At 40.3% G+C, this 26,291-nt stretch overlaps 1 protein-coding gene across 2 annotated transcripts in view; it reads left to right on the forward strand.

Moving 5' to 3' along the window:
* Positions 1-15,438: 15,438 nt before the first annotated feature.
* Positions 15,439-26,291, forward strand: part of LOC123743828 (uncharacterized) — a 39,234-nt gene continuing 28,381 nt past the window's right edge. The window contains exons 1-4 of one of the 2 annotated variants that reach the window (XM_045722505.1): positions 15,439-15,566; positions 16,881-16,919; positions 17,003-17,062; positions 22,592-22,641. In XM_045722505.1, coding sequence (XP_045578461.1) covers positions 15,499-15,566; positions 16,881-16,919; positions 17,003-17,062; positions 22,592-22,641 — 217 coding nt within the window. In that variant the 5' untranslated portion in view covers positions 15,439-15,498. The remainder of the gene's footprint in view (positions 15,567-16,880; positions 16,920-17,002; positions 17,063-22,591; positions 22,642-26,291) is intronic. The other variant, XM_045722506.1, reaches the window with a different exon arrangement.

Consider the following 26,291-nt stretch of genomic DNA (forward strand, 5'->3'; position numbering starts at 1 on the left):
AAGCATTCGGTCGACGCGGGCGCGCGCCTAAGCCCATAGTACTCTGAGTGGCCACTTGCCAAAAGCGATAAAGTGTTTCAGCCAGAGCCTGCCTCGATATCGTTCAACTTTTTCCCGGGCTCTGAGACCCTATGGAAGACGTAGGAAGTGTCACGTTATTGCACAGATCCTGAGTCTTCAATAAAAAGAGCCAAGATGAAACACTACTTCTCAGACAGGCCACTTCCTGCTTGAAATCTTCTCAGGTTTTGGCCTGCCATAGGAGTTCTGTTATACTCACAGACACCATTCAAACAGTTTTAGAAACTTTAGGGTGTTTTCTATGCAAAGCCAATAATTATATGCATATTCTAGTTACTGGGCAGGAGTAGTAACCAGATTAAATCGGGTAAGTTTTTTTATCCAGCTGTGTCAATACTGCCCCCCTAGCCCTAACAGGTTTTAACTGCCTTGTTCAGGGGCAGATTTTTACCTTGTCAACAGATTTTTAACCTTGTCAGCTCAGGGACTTGATCCACCAACCTTTCGGTTACTGGCCCAACACTCTAACCACTAGGTTACCTGCCGCCCAACTTTAGCCAGTTAGCCTGGGTGCTTGGTTGGGACAAGCATGCATTGGCAGGCAAGCAGCAGAAGGACGAGGAGGCTACAATTCCCCGTTGCTTATCAGTGCAGGTTTGACGACCAACTCGCTGAAACAGTTTGAGAGGGTTTATCTAATGTTCCTCCATTAGATTTGAGATAATCTTGCTCTGACTAGCATTAGTTGTTGATCTTGTTGTCGATGTGCATATAGGAAAAGATAGCCTACTTTGTCATGATTGTTTGATCAACAGGACTATAAAAGTTCCCAAATGTAAGAGGACTCCCATGGTATTTACATATTTACAGAAATCCATTCAGGTGTATTTTGTGGCTTTTGGTGAATGTGTTCTATTGACCTAAAGTCGCTCTGTTGCTACTTCCTGTAAACACACAGTCCAGTTCATAGTGAATGATGACAGGCCCTACTTCCTGTAAACACACAGTCCAGTTCATAGTGAATGATGGCAGGCCCTACTGCCTGTAAACACAGTCCAGTTCATAGTGAATGATGACAGGCCTGTGTGCAAATGGCATGTTTGTATATAGTCCTACTGTAGTTCTGATTGGCTATGGTGCACCAGTCTGCATAGACTCTGGTCCTGGACAAGAAATATGGTTTATTTACTGCAGTGTCTAATAAATTGTCCAAACGCAAGTCCACTTTCCCACTCTATATTGCTATGGAATTTTCACAAATGACTTACTATACATAATTCCCAAACATTCTATGAATTTATGAAACCGTGAAAATTACCAAATCTAAGTGCTCTCTTGTCAGAAATTCCTGGGTTGTAAATGAACAGATTTTAATATGATTTCATGTTTCTAAAACGCAGTCAGTTCCACTTTAAACCCAGGAAGCAGCCTTTCAATTTGACATTCACCAGCTTTTCAAGCTTAATACTGTCAAAATATATTTGGGAATTAGCTACCAAAGAATGGAGTTTCTCTGAGCAACTATCGTCATTACTGCCGTCACGACCTTTATGTACTTCCAAATAAGGTCTGAATAAAAAGATGCAAGCAACTGAAAAAATGCCTTGTCTGGAAAGAATCTATATTACGTTCTGGGTAGAGCAGGTGGAATATTATTACATTCTGGGTAGAGCAGGTGGAATATTATTTCGTTCTGGGTAGAGCAGGTGGAATATTATTTCGTTCTGGGTAGAGCAGGCGGAATATTATTTCATTCTGGGTAGAGCAGGTGGAATATTATTTCGTTCTGGGTAGAGCAGGTGGAATATTATTTCGTTCTGGGTAGGGCAGGTGGAATATTATTACGTTCTGGGTAGAGCAGGTGGAATATTATTACGTTCTGGGTAGGGCAGGTGGAATATTATTACGTTCTGGGTAGGGCAGGTGGAATATTACGCTCTGGGTAGAGCAGGTGGAATATTATTACGTCTGCAGGAATATTATTACGTTCTGGATCGTTCTGGGTAGACCTGGTGAATTAACTGATTAGATGTTATGTTCCTACACTGTTGTAGGTGATAAAACTGAGATCTTCTTTAATTACGAGATGCTCATGCCTCTGCTCTACCATTGGGAATCGTTGTCACAAAGGCGACAAGCTTAGGTCCAATATAAGCCAATAGAAACGATATCTGGCCATCCAGAAATACGACAATACAGATTTATTTCCCCATTGAAGCGAGCGTGTGGTTTTTCGTGACGTTGTCAACTAACCCTAACTATTTGACCGATGTTTGCTGCTCCTCTTTCCTCTTGTATTTCAGCTAGCTATGGCCAGCCTGTCCAACTATGCTGTGCGTATGACACGTCTCAGCGCTCATATGTGATAAAGGAATTTCTATGTTTAAAGATAATGACTAAAGTATTCCACCCTGAAACCATATAACTGTTGTGTAAATGTATGTGAGACTGTTTCTGCTTGGAACAGATTAGCACGTTGTGAAAAAAGTGCCCAAAGGTGGCAGGAACTAAAATATTTATTGATTATTATGTCCACGATAATACATTTAACCTGTTATGGCTAGGGGGGCCGTATTTTCACGGCTGGATAAAAAACGTACCCGATTTAATCTGGTTACTACTCCTGCCCAGTAACTAGAATATGCATATAATTATTGGCTTTGGATAGAAAACACTCCAAAGTTTCTAAAACTGTTTGAATGGTGTCTGAGTATAACAGAACTCAAATGGCAGGTCAAAACCTGAGAGATTCCTTTACAGGAAGTGGCCTGTCTGACCATTTCTTGAACTTCTTTGCCATCTCTATCTTTTACAAAGGATCTCTGCTCTAACGTGACACTTCCTCCGTCTTCCATGGGCGCTCAGAGCCCGGGAAAAACCTGAATGTCGTCATCCCAGCCCCAAATTCAAGGAATCAAGCTGGGGCTTAGGCGCGCCCGTTGTATTTTTTTTTCCTCTGTTTGCGAGATTCCCGTCGGAATTATGCATTAAAATGTATTTTAAACAGCGTAGACACGCTTTACCAAAACGCCGCTATTCGGATATAACGATGGATTATTTTGGACCAAACCAACATTTGTTATTGAAGTAGCAGTCCTGGGAGTGCATTCTGACGAAGACAACAAAAGGTAATCAAACTTTTATAATAGTAAATCTGATTTTGGTGAAGGCTAAACTTGCCGGGTGTCTAAATAGCTAGCCCGTGATGGCTGGGCTATGTACTTAGAATATTGCAAAATGTGCTTTCACCAAAAAGCTATTTTAAAATCGGACATATCGAGTGCATAGAGGAGTTCTGTATCTATAATTCTTAAAATAATTGTTATGCTTTTTGTGAACGTTTATCGTGAGTAATTTAGTAAATTGTTAGCAAATTCCCGGAAGTTTGCGGGGGTATGCTAGTTCTGAACGTCACATGCTAATGTAAAAAGCTGTTTTTTGATATAAATATGAACTTGATTGAACAAAACATGCATGTATTGTATAACATAATGTCCTAGGTGTGTCATCTGATGAAGATCATCAAAGGTTAGTGCTGCATTTAGCTGTCTTCTGGGTTTTTGTGACATTATATGCTAGCTTGAAAAATGGGTGTCTGATTATTTCTGGCTTGGTACTCTGCTGACATAATCTAATGTTTTGCTTTCGCTGTACAGCCTTTTTGAAATCGGACAGTGTGCTTAGATAAAGGAGAGTCTTGTCTTTAAAATGCTGTGAAATAGTCATATGTTTGAAAAATTGAAGTTTTTGTATTTTTGAGGAATTTGTAATTCGCGCCACGCCTATCATTGGATATTGGAGCAGGTGTTCCGCTAGCGGAACGTCTAGATGTAAGAGGTTAACATAACCCCAATGATAGGTTTCAGTCCGTGAATGTAGGACTTGTAAGATGTGTTGTTTTTGACTATGTCCCCCCCTGGTGTGCACTCAGAATGGTGTGTCGTAGGCTCAAAGGAGAGATGAGGAGATGCAGCCCTTGTACACTGAACAAAAATATAAACACAACATGTAAGGTGTTGGTTCCATGAGCTGAAATAAAAGATCCCAGAAATGTTCTATACGCACAAAAAGCTACCTCCGCCTTTGTGCAAGGAGGAGCAGGAGGAGCACTGCAAGAGCCCTGCAAAATGACCTCCAGCAGGCCACAAATGTGCACGTGTCTGCTCAAACGGTCAGAAACAGACTCCATGAGGGTGGCATGAGGGCCCGACGTCCACAGGTGGGGGTTGTGCTTACAGCCCAACACCGTGCAGGACGTTTGGCATTTGCCAGAGAACACCAAGATTGGCAAATTCGCCACTGGCGCCCTGTGCTCTTCACCGATGAAAGCAGGTTCACACTGAGCACGTGACAGATGTGACAGAGTCTGGAGACGCCGTGGAGAACTTTCTGCTGCCTGCAACATCCTCCAGCATGACCTGTTTGGCGGTGGGTCCAGTCATGGTGTGGGGTGGCATTTTTTGGGGGGCCGCACAGCCCTCCATGTGCTCGCCAGATGTAGCCTGACTGCCATTAGGTACCGAGATGAGATCCTCAGACCCCTTGTGAGACCATATGCTGGTGTGGTTGGCCCTGGGTTCCTCCTAATGCAAGACAATGCTAGACCTCATGTGGCTGGAGTGTGTCAGCAGTTCCTGCAAGAGGAAGGCATTGATGCTATGGACTGGCCCGCCCGTTCCCCAGACCAGAATCCAATTGAGCACATCTGGGACATCATGTCTCGCTCCATCCACCAACGCCACGTTGCACCACAGACTGTCCAGGAGTTGGCGGATGCTTTAGTCCAGGTCTGGGAGGAGATCCCTCAGGAGACCATCCGCCACCTCATCAGGAGCATGCCCAGGCGTTGTAGGGAGGTCATACAGGCACGTGGAGGCCACACACACTACTGAGCCTCATTTTGACTTGTTTTAAGGACATTACATCAAAGTTGGATCAGCCTGTAGTGTGGTTTTCCACTTTAATTTTGAGTGTGACTCCAAATCCAGACCTCCATGGGTTGATAAATTGGATTTCCATTGATTATTTTGGTGTGATTTTGTTGTCAGCACATTCAACTATGTAAAGAAAAAGTATTTAATAAGATTATTTCATTCATTCAGATCTAGGATGTTATTTTAGTGTTCCCTTTATTTTTTTGAACAGTATACTTCCCAAATGCACTGTACTGCTCTGTTCTGTGCTAGCTCTGGTATGTGCACCCCTAAATATTTCAAGTAATACCTTTCACTGGAATATTCTCAACAGATTGGTAATTTGAGTTATTATGGGACAATATTTCCTCGCATTTATTTAAGTTAAGTTCCAGACCAGAAGCAGAAGATAATGATTTGAAATATTAAGTCCAACAAAGCAACTCTTGATTCTTGTCTTTAGAAGCAGATTTGTATCGCCTCCTAATTGAGATATTTGTATTTATTTTCAAAAAATTGAAATACCTTGTAATTCAAGGGTTGTTTAAAATGCTAATAAATAGTAATTCTACAACTAAAAGGAATAAGAAAGCTGAAAAAGGGCAACCCTGGCGTACACTACGGTGAATATTAAACATTTTAGATGTCTCATTATGATTCATCTTAACACAATTAATATCGTTATAAAAACAGATCGATCACAGAGAAAAACAAGCATCAAAACCAAACGTGTGCAAATCTAATGTATTAGGACTAGTTCTTATTGTATAAAATGCTTTACAAAAGTTGAGGAATATTATAATACTGGTCGGAGTCAACTGAATCAGCGCTTAAAATAAACTGTCTAAAACTAAACGTTAACGCTAGCAGCTGATGGCGACACTTCATGAAACCAACTTGGGTTTCATTAATAAGGTGGTTTTTGGCCCATTTTAAGTCTATTAGCTTATGCTAAAATTATCAATTTATTATCTGTATTTAATAATCTAATAGGTCTCCTAATTAGAACAACACATTTTTGGTGAGTAAGTCCTTGGACTGTTTAAAGTGGAACTGACAGCGTTTTAACCATTGCAGTCAAAAATATCAAATTCTCAGTTTATGCCCTAGAAACCAGGTTTTAAAAAATAGGTTATATTTGGACTCAACATTCCATGACACACATGAAGGCATTGTTTTTGGTCGGCTAAAACATATTGCTATCACAACAAAATTACAGTTGCCCTGGTACATTGTTCCTGCCTCCATTCGATATATACTGTCACTTTCAACGACTCTTTTGGACAGAATTTTGACGAATGTAACTAAGGCTGGAATGTCAATACAATCAAACTAGTAAGGCCAAGCTATGATCACAAGTCAGTTAAAATGTGGCCGAGAGCCTAGCCGTGATCTACTTATGTAGCAAGCTAAAACACAGAGACTGAACTTAAATAGATAGCCAGCTGCCAGGAGGGTGTCATCGAGGAGTGGGTGAGTGATTGAATTTTCCGTAGCTACAGAGATGGGGATGCAACATTGGGTTTGCTAGCAAGACATGTTCATCGTTTAGCTATTCTGAAATTGAACGACTGTTATCCAGTTAGCATATCTCTTATGCTTGCAAATTCACTCTTGACTTTATTGTTAGCATGTATGTGTTCAATCTGATATAGGAAACAAAGAGTCTCTTTAGGCCTTACCAATGTCAATATTTATTCATCAGTTAATAAATGGTAATTGCAAATTCTGATATATCGGGTTCACTGTACGATCACGAAGGATGAAAACAGAGAAGTCCCCAACACCCCAACATCCTAATTTCTATACTCTAATGAGAGATAGTTCCTGTTTGCGAACAGGCCTGTTAGAGTAGAGGCTCAGCATGGTTTAAACTTACTGGCCTATCGCTGGTGCTGGCGCGAAGCTAGTCCAGCCCCTAGCGCTGTAGCTCCGTGGTCACCTTTTGGCAGAAGCAGGGTCTCGGGTTGGCGCCTCGTTGTTTGCACTGGAAGTTTCCTGTTATGTCTTTCAAGTGTATTTCCATTGTTCTCACACTCTTTTAAGCTGTTGCATTTAACATGTTTAGATCGCACTCCACTTCCTCGCATGCTCACATCTATGCATAGCAATGTCTTTCAGTTTATTATAATTATTATACTTAATAGCTTAAAAGTATAGCTTAAAGCTTAGCTACCTAATATGAAAAATAAATCTCACAATATCTACTTAGATTCAGAGTACCAGAGCGCAAAAATAACTGATGACCACCACGTAACACCTGCTGAATATGACTGCGGTCAGTAAATGTAGGCAATGAAAGTAAGTCAGTCACAAACATGCGAAGAATATGCAAAAATGTATATGCTTACCTGGGGTGGAGTCAAAAAACAAAAGAGTGAGGTGTTCTCTCATTTGTGTAAATAGCCAACAACTTTTATTTTTTATTTAACCTTTATTTAACGAAAGCAAGTCAGTTGGTTGGGAACAAATTCTCCTTTACAAGGAACGGCCTAGGAAACAGTCTGTTAACCTCTTTGCGCTTACTCAACAGCCAGTTGAATCCTGTGGCACGTTATTCAAATACCTTAGATATGATATTACTTAATTTTTCAAAATTATGACTATTTTACACCATTTGAAAGATAAGACTTCTCAAGAATCTAACCACACTGTCCCGATTTCAAAAAGGCTTTACAACGAAAGTAAAACATAAGATTTCGTGTCAGCAGAGTACCGAGCCAGAAATAATCAGACACCCATTTTTCAAGCTAGCATATAATGTCACAAAAACCAAAACCAATTAATGCAGCACTAACCTTTGATCTTCATCAGATGACAACCCTAGGACATTATGTTATACAATACTATGTAATGTTTTGTTCAATCAAGTTACATATATATCAAAAACCAGCTTTTTACATTAGCATGTGACTTATGTGACTAGCATTCCCACTCGAACACTGCCGGTGAATTTACTAAATTACCCACGTATAAACGCTCACAAAAAGCATAACAATTATTTTAAGAATTATAGATACAGAACTCCTCTATGCACTCGAGATATGTCCGATTTTAAAATAGCTTTTCGGTGAAAGCACACTTTTTGCAATATTCTCAGTAGATAGCCCGGCATCACAGGGCTAGCTATTTAGACACTCCAGCAGGCTTACACTCATCAAGTCAGACGCATTTATAAGAAAAAGTGTTATACCTTTGTTGTTCCCCAGCTATGAATGCACTCCCAGGACTTCTACTTCAATAACAAATGTTGGTTTGGTTCAAAATAATCCATCGTTATATCCAAACAGCGGCTTTTTGTTCGCGGCGCGCTCTAGACACTATCCTAAAGGGTAAATCAAGGGTATGGGTGACCAGCATTGGCGCAATTCGTGAACAAAAGAATCTCTAAATATTACATTACCGCATTTCAAGCATGTCAACCGCTTTTTAAAATCAATTTTAAGTGCAATTTTTCCATAAAAAACGCCGTATAATATTCTGACCGAATCAGCGCTTAAAATAAACAGACAAAAGAAAAGAAAGCATTTCGTCGACGACCCAGCGCCTAAGCCTATAGTACTCTGAGTGGCCACTTGCCAAAAGCGATAAAGTGTTTTAGCCAGAGCCTGCCTCGATATCGTTCAACTTTTTCCGGGCTCTGAGACCTATGGAAGACGTAGAGAAGTGTCACGTTATTGCACAGATCCTGAGTCTTCAATAAAAAGAGCCAAGATGAAACACTACTTCTCTGACAGGCCACTTCCTGCTTGAAATCTTCTCAGGTTTTGGGGCTGCCATAGGAGTTCTGTTATACTCACAGACACCATTCAAACAGTTTTATAAACTTTTTAGGGTGTTTTTCTATGCAAAGCCAATAATTATATGCATATTCTAGTTACTGGGCAGGAGAGTAGTAACCAGATTAAATCGGGTACGATTTTATCCAGCTGTGTCAATACTGCCCCCTAGCCCTAACAGGTTTTAACCGCCTTGTTCAGGGGCAGATTTTTTACCTTGTAACAGTTTTTAACCTTGTCAGCTCAGGGACTTTGATCCACCAACCTTTCCGGTTACTGGCCCAACACCTCTAACCACTAGGTTACCTGCCGCCCCAACTTTAGCCAGTTAGCCTGGGTGCTTTGTTGGGACAAGCATGCATTGGCAGGCAAGCAGCAGAAGGACGAGGAGGCTACAATTCCCCGTTGCTTATCAGTGCAGGTTTGACGACCAACTTCGCTGAAACAGTTTGAGAGGGTTTATCTAATGTTCCTCCATTAGATTTGAGATAATCTTTAGCTCTGACTAGCATTAGTTGTTGATCTTGTTGTCATGTGCACTTATAGGAAAAGATAGCCTACCTTGTCATGATTGTTTGATCAACAGGACTATAAAAGTTCCCAAATGTAAGAGGACTCCCATGGTATTTACATATTTACAGAAATCCATTCAGGTGTATTTTGTGGCTTTTGGTGAATGTGTTCTATTGACCTAAAGTCGCTCTGTTGCTACTTCCTGTAAAACACACAGTCCAGTTCATAAGTGAATGATGACAGGCCCTACTTCCTGTAAACACACAGTCCAGTTCATAGTGAATGATGGCAGGCCCTACTAGCCTGTAAACACAGTCCAGTTCATAGTGAATGATGACAGGCCTGTGCAAATGGCATGTTTGTATATAGTCCTACTGTAGTTCTGATTGGCTATGGTGCACCCAGTCTGCATAGACTCTGGTCCTGGACAAGAAATATGGTTTATTCTGCAGTGTCTAATAAATTGTCCAAACGCAAGTCCACTTTCCCACTCTATATTGCTATGGAATTTTCACAATGACTTACTATACATAATTCCCAAACATTCTATGAATTTATGAAACCGCGAAAATTACCAAATCTAAGTGCTCTTGTCAGAAATTCCTGGGTTGTAAATGAACAGATTTTAATATGATTTCATGTTTCTAAAGCAGTCAGTTCCACTTTAAACCCAGGAAGCAGCCTTTCAATTTGACATTCACCAGCTTTCAAGCTTAATACTGTCAAAATATATTTGGGAATTAGCTACCAAAGAATGGAGTTTCTCTGAGCAACTATCGTCATTACTGCCGTCACGAACACCTTTATGTACTTCCAAATAAGGTCTGAATAAAAGATGCAAGCAACTGAAAAAATGCCTTGTCTGGAAAGAATCTACTATTACGTTCGGGTAGAGCAGGTGGAATATTATTACAATTCTGGGTAGAGCAGGTGGAATATTATTTTCGTTCTGGGTAGAGCAGGTGGAATATTATTTCGTTCTGGGTAGAGCAGGCGGAATATTATTTCATTCTGGGTAGAGCAGGTGGAATATTATTTCATTCTGGGTAGAGCAGGTGGAATATTATTTCGTTCTGGGTAGGGGCAGGTGGAATATTATTCGTTCTGGGTAGAGCAGGTGGAATATTATTACGTTCTGGGTAGGGGCAGGTGGAATATTATTACGTTCTGGGTAGGGCAGGTGGAATATTACGCCTGGGGTAGAGCAGGTGGAATATTATTACGTTCTGGGTAGAGCAGGTGGAATATTATTACGTTCTGGGTAGAGCAGGTGGAATATTATTCGTTCTGGGGGTAGAGCAGGTGGAATATTATTACGTTCTGGGTAGACCTGGTGAATTAACTGATTAGATGTTATGTTCCTACACTGTTGTAGGTGATAAAACTGAGATCTTCTTTAATTACGAGATGCTCATGCCTCTGCTCTCCACCATTGGGAATCGTTGTCACAAAGGCGACAAGCTTAGGTCCAATATAAGCCAATAGAAACGATATCTGGCCATCCAGAAATACGACAATACAGATTTATTTCCCCATTGAAGCGAGACGTGTGGTTTTCGGTGACGTTGTCAACTAACCCTAACTATTTGACCGATGTTTGCTGCTCCTCTTTTCCTCTTGTATTTCAGCTAGCTATGGCCAGCCTGTCCCAACTATGCTGTGCGTATGACACGTCTCAAGCGACTCATATGTGATAAAGGAATTTATATGTTTGAAAGATAATGACTAAAGTATTCCACCCCTGAAACCATATAACTGTTGTGTAAATGTATGTGAGACTGTTTCTGCTTGGAACAGATTAGCACGTTAAAAAAGTGCCGCCCAAAGGTGGCAGGAACAAAATATTTATTGATTATTATGTCCACGATAATACATTTAACCTGTTATGGCTAGGGGGCAGTATTTTCACGGCTGGATAAAAAACGTACCCGATTTAATCTGGTTACTGCTCCTGCCCAGTAACTAGAATATGCACTATAATTATTGGCTTTGGATAGAAAACACTCCAAAGTTTCTCAAAACTGTTTGAATGGTGTCTGAGTATAACAGAACTCAATGGCAGGTCAAAACCTCAGAGATTCCCTTTACAGGAAGTGGCCTGTCTGACCATTTCTTGAACTTCTTTGCGCATCTCTATCTTTTACAAAGGATCTCTCGCTCTAACGTGACACCCTACGTCTTCCATGGGCGCTCAGAGCCGGGGAAAACCCTGAATGTCGTCATCCCAGCCCCAACGCCGCTATTCGGATATAACGATGGATTATTTTGGACCAAACCAACATTTGTTATTGAAGTAGCAGTCCTGGGGAGTGCATTCTGACGAAGACAACAAAGGTAATCAAACTTTTTTTATAATAGTAAATCTGATTTTGGTGAAGGCTAAACTTGCCGGGTGTCTAAATAGCTAGCCCGTGATGGCTGGGCTATGTACTTACGAATATTGCAAAATGTGCTTTTCACCAAAAAGCTATTAAATCTGGACATATCGAGTGCATAGAAGAGTTCTGTATCTATAATTCTTAAAATAATTGTTATGCTTTTTGTGAACGTTTATGTGGAGTAATTTAGTAAATTGTTAGCAAATTCCGGAAGTTTGCGGGGGTATGCTAGTTCCTGCGAACGTCACATGCTAATGTAAAAAGTTGTTTTTTGATATAAATATGAACTTGATTGAACAAAACATGCATGTATTGTATAACATAATGCTCCTAGGTGTGTCATCTGATGAAGATCATCAAAGGTTAGTGCTGCATTTAGCTGTCTTCTGGTTTTTGTGACATTATATGCTAGCTTGAAAATGGGTGTCTGATTATTTCTGGCTTGGTACTCTGCTGACATAATCTAATGTTTTTGCTTTCGCTGCTGCTTTTTGCAAACTCGGACAGTGTGCTTAGATAAAGGAGAGTCTTGTCTTTAAAATGCTGTGAAATAGTCATATGTTTGAAAAATTGAAGTTTTTGTATTTTTGAGGAATTTGTAATTCGCTCCCGCCTATCATTGGATATTGGAGCAGGTGTTCCGCTAAGCGGAACGTCTAGATGTCAAGAGGTTAACATAACCCCAATGATAGGTTTCAGTCCGTGAATGTAGGACTTGTAAGATGTTCTTGTTGTTTTTGACTATTCCCCCGTGTGCACTCAGAATGGTGTGTCGTAGGCTCAAAGGAGAGATGAGGAGATGCAGCCCTTGTACACTGAACAAAATATAAACACAACATGAAGGTGTTGGTTCCATGAGCTGAAATAAAATCCCAGAAATGTTCTACGCACAAAAAGCTACCTCCGCCTTTGTGCAAGGAGGAGCAGGAGGAGCACTGCAAGAGCCCTGCAAAATGACCTCCAGCAGGCCACAAATGTGCACGTGTCTGCTCAAACGGTCAGAAACAGACTCCATGAGGGTGGTATGAGGGCCCACGTCCACAGGTGGGGTTGTGCTTGCGCCCAACACCGTGCAGGACGTTTGGCATTGCCAGAGAACACCAAGATTGGCAATTCGCCACTGGCGCCCCTGTGCTCTTCACCGATGAAAGCAGGTTCACACTGAGCACGTGACAGATGTGACAGAGTCTGGAGACGCCGTGGAGAACTTTCTGCTGCCTGCAACATCCTCCAGCATGACCTGTTTGGCGGTGGGTCCAGTCATGGTGTGGGGTGGCATTTTTGGGGCCGCACAGCCCTCCATGTGCTTCGCCAGAGGTAGCCTGACTGCCATTAGGGTACCGAGATGAGATCCTCAGACCCCTTGTGAGACCATATGCTGGTGTGGTTGGCCCTGGGTTCCTCCTAATGCAAGACAATGCTAGACCTCATGTGGCTGGAGTGTGTCAGCAGTTCCTGCAAGAGGGAAGGCATTGATGCTGTGGACTGGCCGCCCGTTCCCCGGAGACCAGAATCCATTGAGCACATCTGGGACATCATGCTCTCGCTCCATCCACCAACGCCCGTTGACCACAGACTGTCCAGGAGTTGGCGGATGCTTTGGTCCAGGTCTGGGAGGAGATCCCTCAGGAGACCATCCGCCACCTCATCAGGAGCATGCCCAGGCGTTGTAGGGAGGTCATACAGGCACGTGAGGCCACACACACACTACTGAGCCTCATTTTGACTTGTTTTAAGGACATTACATCAAAGTTGGATCAGCCTGTAGTGTGGTTTTCCACTTTAATTTTGAGTGTGACTCCAAATCCAGACCTCCATGGTTGATAAATTGGATTTCCATTGATTATTTTTGTGTGATTTTGTTGTCAGCACATTCAACTATGTAAAGAAAAAAGTATTTAATAAGATTATTTCATTCATTCAGATCTAGGATGTTATTTTAGTGTTCCCTTTATTTTTTTTGAACAGTATACTTCCCCAAAATGCACTGTACTGCTCTGTTCTGTGCTAGCTCTGGTCCTGGAGCTAGCTAGGTTTGGCTCACACTAGCTCTGGTCCTGGGCATAGCTGGCTGGGTCTGGCTCACACTAGCTCTGGTCCTGTGCATCGCTATCTAGGTTTGGCTCACACTAGCTCTGGTCCCGGCGTAGCTAGCTGGGTCTGGCTCGCACTAGCTCTGGTCCTGGGTGTAGCTAGCTAGGTCTGGCTCACACTAGCTCTGGTCTGCGCTATAAATTATAAGTTCATAAATGTGCATAAATCAGCATATATTACCTACCAACAATAATTGTAACTCTTGAACTGTTCAAGTTAGATACACTAAAACAACGTTCACAGGTTCAGGCTATCCTAACTTTAAATTCTTTAAAACTTGTATCAAACATAACTATATACATTACCAATCAAGTTTGGACACACCTACTCAAATCAAATCAAAACCTAGGAAGAAACCAAGAGAGGAACCAGGCTATGAGGGGTGGCCAGTCTTCTTCTGGCTGTATGAATGAATGTATACTCATTCAAGGGTTTTCCCCTGTCAAGAGTGAGCAAAGCTGTCATCAAGGCAAACTACTGGTGGCTAAGGTGGCTACTTTGAAGAATCTCAAATATAAAATATATTTGTTTAATTACTACATGATTCCATATGTGTTATTTCATAGTTTTGATGTCTTCACTACTATTCTACAAAGAAGATAATAGTAAAAATAAAAAATGTACCTGGAATGAGTAGGTCTGTCCAAATGGTTTGATTGGTACTGTATATGTGCATACATTTCCATGAAATAACTCACCAGCAGGAAGTCTTAAACTGTTCAAGCTAGAAACACCGAAACAGCTTTCATATGTTCCGGCTATTTTAACTTTTCATCTACCTACTTTTTCAACTATAGCCAGTCACCAGAATTACTACTGCAGACACTAATACTACTATAATGTTAATCTACCTACCTTTTCAACTATAACCAGTCACCAGCATTAATACTGCAGACACAAAACCAAACATACTTAAAACTGCTTCGCTTTAAATAGTTATTTAAAACATTTTAAAAACTTCTACCATTACCACGAAATACTTTTAGAGTTAAAGCAAGTCTCATAAATTGTACTTCATGTACATTTTACCATCTATTTATTATTATTATTATTACTGCTGTTGAACAAATGTCCAAAAGGTTTTGTCTTTGAGAAGTTAGGAGGGATGTGATGTTCATGTTAAATGGGTGTCTGCCCCCTTTAAGAGCCCCTGAGACTGGGATAAGGGAGAGATGACCAGATAGAGAAACCTGTATTTGCAAACAAAGGACAGAATGTACATTTGATATCTGACTTTTTAACTTACAACAAATAACTTTAACTAGGACCTAAGTTCTCGCCAAGGATTTACTTACTGGTGAAAGAGTTATTTAATATTACACTTGTTGCCAATCCATGGGAGCATCTGCTAAATGACTACATTGTAATGTAAATTTAGTGCTATGTATATTATGTAGGTTATGTATTTGTTGTGTTGTTTCCTGTTTGGTCCCCGAGAAGAGTAGATCATTAGGAATCCTAATTAATGCTAAATATGAGGCCTTATTTGACCTTATTTGGTCATATTTGACATTATTTGACTCTACTTTCTTATTTGGATGGATACTACATGTACAAGTGGTTAGGGTTGGTTGGTAAAGGACTCTATTTTCAGGTTATTTCTGGTTTGGGTGTGGGTTACCGTGGTGATGTGTGTATATGTCCATGGAGGTACAGTTCAAAGGGACTGAGGCTCCTCCTCCTCATTTGACTAGGCGTGCTGATTAGATCCACTAGTTTCATTTGAGATATCTTCATTTGATTGGACATTGCTTCTAGTGTAGCATAAGCTAAATATTTGCTGTCACTATTGGAGGAACAATGCGTTTCAGTTCAAATGTAAAGCAGTTTGTTCTCCTTATCATTGTTGGAATCTTCTTGCTTCTGGGGTATGTGTTTTTCTATATTTTATGTAATTACTATGCATGTGCTATGTGTGTATGTAAATGGTGTTATTTTGGAACAGCTAAATCTGTACTAAATAAATTGAAGTTGAATTAAAGTGATGTTATAGTACAATTTCATGTCAACTAAGTGTACTGAGTAAAGTATACTGACCCACCTAAAAGTGTTTGTAATACCCACCTTATCTACCCACCTTAAACTGTACTTGAAAGATTTTATTTGAGTGTTCTCTATATACAGTCGGTGAATTTGTAGTGGCACTGAAAGATAATTGCAAATAGTAATGTTGCTAGCATATCCCATGTATACTAAAGGTGCACTTTATCTAGCTTTGGTGTACTATGTCAGTATACTTTTCATGGTTGTATTTTTTATATACTATGCATGTATTTAATGTTACTTAAATGGTGTTACTTTGGGACACCTACATTTAAAGTAGAATTCAAGTAGTGTTTTTGTACTATTTCATGTCAACTAAGTGTACTTTGCGTGCTAATTTGTCCCACCTTAAAGTAGACTTGCAATACCCACCTCATAGAGGATCTGAACCAGAAAAACAACTTCACTGGTTGAAATCATCCTGTGGCATCAATATTAGTCAAACATTGATTCAAGGGCCAAAGTTGACTACAAAGTGTAAATAGCATAATTCTGGTCTTAAAATAAAGATATATCTTCCAAAGATTTGCAATATTTAGGGAAAACTATGATGTTCCTAAATCCTTGGATATTTTAGGGTTTAAATTTTCAATCATGGCCAGTCTTGCCCACTAACAAGGGGCGGTAACAACTAGGGAGAATTGTCATGCACAGAGAAACAGCTAAGTGCATTCAATCCAATCACTCCCCTTTCAGAGTGTGCTCCTAATCTCAACTCGTTACCTGTATAAAAGACACCTGGGAGCCAGAAATCTTTCTGATTGAGAGGGGGTCAAATACTTATTTCCCTCATTAAAATGCAAATCAATTTATAACATTTTTTGACATGCGTTTTTCTGGATTTATTTGTTATTCTGTCTCTCACTGTTCAAATAAACCTACCATTAAAATTATAGACTGATCATTTCTTTGTCAGTGGGCAAACGTACAAAATCAGCAGGGGATCAAATACTTTTTTCCCCCTCACTGTATCTGACAAAGGTATTGATGTGAGTTTCTGTTCCTTTCTACACATTATTTTCACCGTATCAATTGTGGCAGGTAATATCAGTCTCTGTAATAGCGTGTGGTTTCATAGCATAGTGGGCTGAAATGTTTTCATGACAGACTTGAACTGATTCTCTCCTCTCTCCCCAAAGGTATGTGGTCTTCAACCACTTCAATGAAAGGCAAAACATGTAAGCTTAAGTTTCTGTTAATTTATTACACCCTAATGAAGCTATAATGTGATATGGATTTTCTGATTGATTCTTATTCACAGGGTTTGGTTTGACACTTCCAAAATACATATCCCAGTTGATGAGGACCAGAGGAACACCAGGTTAGTTGATATAAACTGAGAAATTCTGGCAACAAGTCATGGTACTTGATACTTTTAATAAACACTCCTTTCTATTTCCTTAATGTTACCCGTTAGATCATTTTCAGAGATGACATCACTTCTATGGGCTAGGTGGGACGGTAGCGTCCCACCTGCGGGATCACAGCCAGTGAAATATCAGGGCGGCAAATTGAAAAACAACAAAATGTCATTCAGCTTTCTCAAACATACGACTATTTTAAACCATTTTAAAGATACACGTCTCCTTGATGTAACCACATTGTCCGATTTTAAAAAGGCTTTACAGCGAAAGCAAAACATTAGATTATGTTAGGAGAGTACATAGACAAAAATAATCACACAGCCATTTTCCAAGCAAGGACATGTGTCAATAAAACCCAAAACACAGCTAAATGAAACACTAACCTTTGACGATCTTCATCAGATGACACTCCTAGGACATTATGTTACACAATACATGTATGTTTTGTTCCATAAAGTTAATATTTATATCCAAAAACAGCATTTTACATTGGCGCCTGACGTTCAGAAAATATTTTGCCTCCAATACTGCCGGTGAATCAGCACAGCAATTTACAAAAATTCTCATCATAAACGTTGATAAAATATTAAACTGTTATTCAAAGAATTATAGATGAACATCTCCTTTATGCAACCGCTGTGACAGATTTCAAAAAGGCTTCACGGGGAAAGCACACTTTGCAATAATCTGAGTACTGCGCTCAGAAAAATACACCAGGCTATACAGATACCCGCCATTTTGGAGTCATTTAAAATCATAAATAGCATTAGAAATATTCACTTACCTTTGATCTTCATCAGAAGGCACTTCCAGGAATCCCAGGTCCACAATAAATGTTGTTTTGTTCGATAAAGTCCATAATTTATGTCCAAATAACTCCTTGTTGTTTGTGCGTTCAGTAAGCTAATCCAAATGTAGGAAGCGCACAGAAAATTTCACAACAAAAAGTTATATTTACGTTCGTTGAAACATGTCAAACGTTGTAAAACATCAATCTTTAGGGCCTTTTTAACCTGTTAGGGCTAGGGGGGCAGTATTGACACGGCTGGATAAAAAAACGTACCCGATTTAATCTGGTTACTACTCCTGCCCAGTAACTAGAATGTGCATATAATTATTGGCTTTGGATAGAAAACACTCCAAAGTTTCTAAAACTGTTTGAATGGTGTCTGTGAGTATAACAGAACTCAAATGGCAGGTCAAAACCTGAGAGATTCCTTTACAGGAAGTGGCCTGTCTGACCATTTATTGTCTTTCTTTGACATCTCATTCCATTACAAAGGATCTCTGCGGTAACGTGACACTTCCCACGGCTCCAATAGGCTCTCAGAGCCCGGGAAAAACCTGAATGTCGTCATTCCAGCCCCAGGCTGAAACACATTATCGCCTTTCTCAAGTGGCCGATCAAGGGACTGTGGGCTTAGGAGCGTGCACTGGCCGCCCCCGTCTTTGTGTTTTTTCCTCTGTTTGCCGAAAAGGAGATTCCCGGTCTGAATATTATCGCTTTTTTACGAGATAAATTGCATAAAAATTGATTTTAAACAGCGGTTGACATGCTTCGAAGTACGGTAATGGAATATTTAGATTTTTTTTGTCACGAAATGCGCCATGCGCACGACCCGGATTTACCATTTCGGATAGTTTCTGGAACGCACGAACAAAACGCCGCTATTCGGATATAACGATGGATTATTTTGGACCAAACCAACATTTGCTATTGAAGTAGAAGTCCTGGGAGTGCATTCTGACGAAGACAACAAAAGGTAATCAAACTTTTGTAATAGTAAATCTGATTTTGGTGAAGGCTAAACTTGCCGGGTGTCTAAATAGCTAGCCCGTGATGGCTGGGCTATGTACTTAGAATATTGCAAAATGTGCTTTCACAAAAAAGCTATTTCAAAATCGGACATATCGAGTGCATAGAGGAGTTCTGTATCTATAATACTTAAAATAATTGTTATGCTTTTTGTGAACGTTTATCGTGAGTAATTTAGTAAATTGTTAGTAAATTCCCGGAAGTTTGCGGGGGGTATGCTAGTTCTGAACGTCACATGCTAATGTAAAAAGCTGTTTTTTGATATAAATATGAACTTGATTGAACAAAACATGCATGTATTGTATAACATAATGTCCTAGGGTTGTCATCTGATGAAGATCATCAAAGGTTAGTGCTGCATTTAGCTGTCTTCTGGGTTTTTGTGACATTATATGCTAGCTTGAAAAATGGGTGTCTGATTATTTCTGGCTGGGTACTCTGCTGACATAATCTAATGTTTTGCTTTCGTTGTAAAGCCTTTTTGAAATCGGACAGTGTGGTTAGATTAACGAGAGTCTTGTCTTTAAAATGCTGTAAAATAGTCATATGTTTGAGAAATTGAAGTAATAGGATTTTTAAGGTATTTGAAAATCGCACCACTGGATTACACTGGCTGTTACGTAGGTGGGACGATTACGTCCCGCCTAGCCCATAGAGGTTAACTTAGAACTTCAATAATATTCCAACCGGACGATTCCAGTGTCTTGAAAAACGTTTTGGAACACAGCTACCTCCTCACGTGAATGAGCGTAATTGTGGCCTGTCATTCTCTCGGTCATCAGACTCCAGGAGGTCTTGATCGCTCTCTGTTGACTGCAAAAGCCTGAAACACGTTCTAAAGACTGTTGACATCTAGTGGAAGCCTTAGGAAGTGCAAACTGAACCCTAAGTCACTGTATACTGAATAGGCCCAGTCTTGAAAAACTACAATCCACTTCCTGGTTGGATTTTTTTTCAGGTTTTTGCCTGCCATATGAGTTCTGTTATACTCACAGACACCATTCAAACAGTATTAGAAACTTCAGAGTGTTTTCTATCCAAATCTACTAATAATATGCATATTCTAGTCTCTGAGCCAGAGTAGTAACCTGTTTTAAATTGGGTACGTTTTTTCATCCGGCCGTGAAAATACTGCCCCCTAGCCCAGACAGGATAACAGAGATGTACTGTACACAGTTACTAATGGTGAGCACCAATAAGGATGTGAACAAGTCACATTGTGACATTGGTTCATCGTTGCTGTTACCCTACACTATTATGAAAGAGAGCATACATGACTGTTCCTGGAGGAACAAAACCATCTCATAGGCCTTCAACGTAGCATACTTAACGGCCTGCTGATGGGCCATCAACAAGCTTCCCATTGCTTTCAAACTGGTTCAGAGGTTCAACTGGATAAAACCAACAAATTATAGTCCCACTAAGAGCAAACCAACAACCATTAGCTTTGGTTCCAACAAACCCAGACCCATCGGAAAATCCCAACCCCATGACCCAACTAGCAATTTGGATCAGTCTGTTGTTATCACAATGGCATGCATAAAAAGGGGGCATTTTCTTACAGTTTGTTTGCTATAGTGAAATCAAGGTTTGATTATTTGTTCCATAGTATTTTTCCATTTGGTTTGGTTGTTTTCACATTGTGAAAAAATGGTTTAACAAACTACAATACTTAATCAAAACCATATGTGTGTATCGGACGTCACACTACTTGCTTAGTGAGTACCAGTTCTTCCTGACTTGGCTCACACTTGGAGCCTGTTGGACGTACTACCAAATTCTTTAAAACAACATTGGAGGCGGCTTATGTTAGAGAAATGAACATTCAATTCTCTGGCAGTAGCTCTGGTGGAGTCAGCATGCCAATTGCACACTCCCTCAAAACATGAGACATCTGTAGCATTGTGTTGTGTGACAAAACTACACATTTTAGAGTGGCCTTTTATTGTCCCCAGCAGAAGGTGCACCTGTGTAATGATCTTTAATCAGCTTCTTGATATGACACACCTGTCAGGTGGATGGATATCTTGGCAAATGACAAATGCTCACCAACAGGGATGTAAACACATTTGTGCACAACATTTGAGAGAAATAACATTTCTGAGATGTTTTATTTCAGCTCATGAAACATGGGACCAACACTTTACATGCTGCGTTTACTCACTGAGTGTACAAAACATTAAGGACACTGTCTTTCCATAACAGACTGACCAGGTGAATCCAGGTGAAAGCTATGATCCCTTACTGATGTCACTTACTAAATCCACTTCAATCAGTGTAGATGAAGGGGAGGAGACAGGTTAAAGAAGGATTTATGACTCGAGAGAATTGAGACATGGATTGCATATGTGTGCCATTCAAAGGGTGAATGGAAAAAACAAAAGATTTAAGTGTCTTTGAACGGGGGTTTGGTAGTAGGTGAGAGGCTCATCGGTTTGTGTCAAGAATTGCAACGTTGCTGGGTTTTTCATGCTCAACAGTTTCCAATGTGTATTAAGGTTAAACCATCATGTATTGGTTCTCTCATTGTGTCTGTGAGTAGGCTATCCATGAACTATCCATTAACAATTATGTTTGTTGAAATAAAGTTATGCCGACAGAAAATTCCCAGTTGTCCAAATGGGAAATCAGCATGCAGTTGTCTGGACTTCACAAAGCCATGGAAGTGAACAGACAATGAAACATTGACGCAGTTGCAATGTTATTCCCAATGGATTGGCTGAGTTGCAGAAAACATAGGACTCTTCTTCCTGGTGGCAAAACAAATTAACCTTCTGCACGTGTGTGGGATTCTCTACTTTATAATATTTTTCTCCCTCTGCTGCCGCTTCCCCCTCCTGTGTGTGTGTGAAGTTGGGAGAGTTAGCTAAGTGTTCAGGATGGATATTGTTTTATAATTTTTCAGATACAATGTTATTACTATTATAATTCTCATAAAGGCTGCTATTCTACTTGGAATGAAAAAGAAACCTAGGAGCGAAACATTTGGCAACGACAGGCTTTGCTCTTGTCTCTGTGACATCATTTGTTTTAGCTCTATGGAAGAGGCTTCCGATTCGCTAGCAGGTTATTCATAAAACCAATATGATATATAAATTGGATATTCATAAAATCGATATGATATCGATATCAGCTTGAAAGAAATGTAGCTGACATCGATATAGAGTTTCCATATCGGTGCCCATCATTAATAATCAAATCAAATGTTATTGGTCACATACACTTATTTAGCAGACGTTATTACGGGTGTAGCAAAATGCTTGTGTTCCTAGCTCCAACAGTGCAGTAATATCTAACAATTCACAACAATACACACACATTAAAAGTAAAAGAATGGAATGAAGAAATATATGAATATTATAATTATTGTTGTTGGAGTGGCATTGACAAAAATACAGTCGAATAGAATACAGTATATACATATGAGATGAGTAAAGCAGTATGTAAACATTATTAAAGTGGCCAGTGATTCCATGTTTATAGGGCAGCAGCCTCTAAGGTACATGGTTGAGTAACCGGGTGGTAGTTGGCTAGTGATGGCTATTTAACAGTCTGATGGTCTATGTAGCTGGGATAGATAATAGTTACAATAGATACAGTATGTGTATTATGTATCCTGTACAGCCATAGTTGTCATTAATCATTTTACTATGTCTTTCTATTTATACAGCCTGAGCCCATATTCAGGAGCAGAGTACAGAACATCGTCTCTCCGGAAAGGTGTGTATCAGTGGCAGTCTCTATGGGGGTGCCAAGGGGTTCAATTCTCGGGCCGACTCTCTTCTCTGTATACATCAATGATGTCGCGCTTGCTGCTGGTGATTCTCTGATCCACCTCACGCAGACGACACCATTCTGTATACTTCTGGCCCTTCTTTGGACACTGTGTTAACAACCCTCCAGACGAGCTTCAATGCCATACAACACTCCTTCCGTGGCCTCCAACTGCTCTTAAATGCAAGTAAAACTAAATGCATGCTCTTCAACTGATCGCTGCCCGCACCAGCCCGCCCATCCAGCATCACTATTCTGGACGGTTCTGACTTAGAGTATGTGGACAACTACAAATACCTAGGTGTCTGGTTAGACTGTAAACTCTCCTTCCAGACTCACATTAAACATCTCCAATCCAAAATTAAATCTAGAATCAGCTTCCTATTTCACAACAAAGCCTCGTTCACTCATGCTGCCAAACATGCCCTTGTAAAACTTACCATCCTACCGATCCTCGACTTTGGCGATGTCATTTACAAAATAGCCTCCAACACTCTACTCAACAAACTGGACGCAGTCTATCACAGTGCCATCCGTTTTATCACCAAAGCCCCATATACTACCCACCACTGCGACCTGTACGCTTTCGTTGGCTGGCCCTCGCTTCATGCTCGTTGCCAAACCCACTGGCTCCAGGTCATCTACAAGTCTCTGCTAGGTAAAGTCCCCCCTTATCTCAGCTCACTGGTCACCATAGCAGCACCCACCCGTAGCACGCGCTCCAGCAGGTATATCTCACTGGTCACCCCCAAAGCCAATTCTTCCTTTGGCCGCCTCTTTCCTCCTTCCAGTTTTCTGCTGCCAATGTCTGGAATGAGCTGCAAAAATCACTAAAGCTGGAGACTCTTATCTCCCTCACTAGCTTTAAGCACCAGCTGTCAGAGCAGCTCACAGATCACTGCACCTGTACATAGCCCATTTGTAAATAGCCCATCCAACTACCTCATCCCCATACTGTATTTATGTATATATCTTGCTCCTTTGCACCCCGGTATCTCTACTTGCACATTCATCTTCTGCACATTCATCCATTCCAGTGTTTAATTGCTATATTGTATTTACTTCACCACCATGGCCTAACATTGCCTTACCTCCCTTATCTCACCTCATTTGCACATGCTGTATATAGACTTTTTTTCTACTGTATTATTGATTGTATGTTTGTTTATTCCATGTGTAACTCTGTGTTGTTGTATGTGTCAAAATGCTTTGCTTTATCTTGGCCAGGTCGCAGTTGCATATGAGAACTTGTTCTCAACTAGCCTACCTGGTTAAATAAAGGTGAAATAAATAAAATCAGTATTTTACTGTGCCGTCGTTCACTATTTGGCTGGCTACCCAAACGCCATGCTCTTGGCCAAACGCTACGCCACGCCCATGGACGCTAGTTTCTTCATCGCAATGCGTCTGACTCTGAGTAGGTCAGTGACGATTTCCAGAACAAAAACACATTTGAACTTTTTTAAATTAGTGGAATTTCCATGTAGTTTTTAATCTACGTGGTTTCATCATGGATATAAACATGAGGTTTGTGGATAATTGATTTGGGGGTTGGTAATTAGGTAGTGGTGTGTCCTCCAGTGGCTGTGGGATTTAGTTAATTAAGACTAAATTAGAGGTTGTCTGTGATTGATGTCTGTTTACAACAGATTATGTAATGTCAGGTAAAACATTACACAGGTTGTCGTGATCTCTCACCGCAGATATCAAATTACACATGTAATGTTTATATTATTATTAAACCAGATTTTGTATAGATCATTGAATATCTATTGCACATATGAACATAATGATATCCCCTGATGTTGCAGACATCTGATTTGTAAGACTATGTTCGTGATGGAAAATGTCTGATGAGCAATGATACATCACAAAACACAATCCATTCTCATTGTGGTCAGTGTAGATTACATTAGCAACTTAGTCCAGTCACTGATCAATTGACAAGTCTTGATAATGCTACATGGCTACCTGCTACCAGCATGTAAATATATCACATTATCCCCCAAAGTGTTGGAGAGAAAGTTGCAGAGGGCATGGAGTTGGGAGGGAGGATGGGATACTTTTCACTCATTGGGTACTGTCGTGTCTTTGGCTATGCTGGATTAAGTGATATGACATGCTATTCTATAAAATATTTTCTCTGTAATTAATATTACCTGATTAAGCTAATCGGGTAAATGTTATTAACTAGAAAGTCAGGGCACCAAGAAAGAGTGTTTATAGAGCTGTTATCTTCCAAATAAACTTTTAAAGACCTAGTAATATTTTACATCAATAGCAGTCAATATTAATCGCCACCTTATTTCAGTCTCATCTGAAAGTTGTAAATTCTTGGTTATCTTCACAAACCCTGGCTAACAAGTTGAATCAGCAATACAAAATTGGGTTTATTTATTTATTTACTAAATACCTAACTAATCACACAGAATTACATATACACAGAATGCAAAGTATGTCATACAGAAAACGTCCCTGGTGGACGGAACCTGTATGACGGCTTGTTACACAAAGAGAGGGGGTTGGGCTTGAATGAAAGAGCGGGAAGACTGAGGAACAAAGGGAAAAGCTAAGCTTTCGTAAATACAGTATCTTATGCATTCTAACTTACTGCCCATTTGGAAAAGGGAAATGCAATAAATATTTACTCTGAGCTGCGCTTCGGTAGGTTGGTTGTAGATGCTGGTCATGTTGGCCAACAGAGATCTTCCTGTCCTCGGAAGAATGTCTCTGGTGGTAAATTGGATACGTCGTAGTATCGTCGTTGTGTGTTAGACTGGATACGTCGTCCGTCCTTTCCTAGCCCACGTGTACAGCTGCTGTTGCTAACTCAATGGCTAGGTCTCACTTCTTTAGTGAATAAGAGTTCAAAGTTCATACCATTCACAACCAAAGCTCACACTGAGGTTGGCTTAGTTCTGTAGTTGACGTGTTAGTCCTTTCAAACGTATGGACCGTCATCCTATCGTCCTCGGAACAGAAGGTTACATTTTTGTCAAGGGCTTATATAGTGGAGGGAGAGAAGGGTGTGTTTCATAGTTTATAACCCATGTCTCTTCACAGGGGCGAGCCACTGATTGAGCAGGGCTCTAACCTTATGAAAACCCAATTCTCTCATTTGGAAGCTAAAATTACATTTAATCTTTTCACAAATAGCTTCATATTCAAACATTTTAAATTGCACAACAATTCCATGTGAATCTGATAACTAGAATGTGTAGACTTTCCCAGATACAGTTTATGTCGTCCTGTCATCAGTCATAATGTCTCAGATGACAACCGAACTGACATCATATTCATTAAGTACCAACGCATATTTACAACTGGTTCTATTACCAAAATATGGTTCCTTTCCCCCCACTTGTTTGATGTTCCCAGACTCTCTATGTTTAACAAATGCTATTCAAGAGTCCTTCAGTAGAGTTAGAGAGAGAGGGAAGGGAGAAAGGTATTTATAAACCTTACCCACAGGCCAACGTCATGACAGTACAATAGATCCCACCTCTCCCCCAACACAAGGACACAGACCAACTACAAATGCCATCTCCACCCAGAAACTGCCAGCCCAGACCCAACCCCTTCCCCAACAAAAGGAA

The sequence above is a fragment of the Salmo salar genome, chromosome ssa07 (genome assembly GCF_905237065.1).
Source record: "Salmo salar chromosome ssa07, Ssal_v3.1, whole genome shotgun sequence".
NCBI classification, from domain to species: domain Eukaryota; kingdom Metazoa; phylum Chordata; class Actinopteri; order Salmoniformes; family Salmonidae; genus Salmo; species Salmo salar.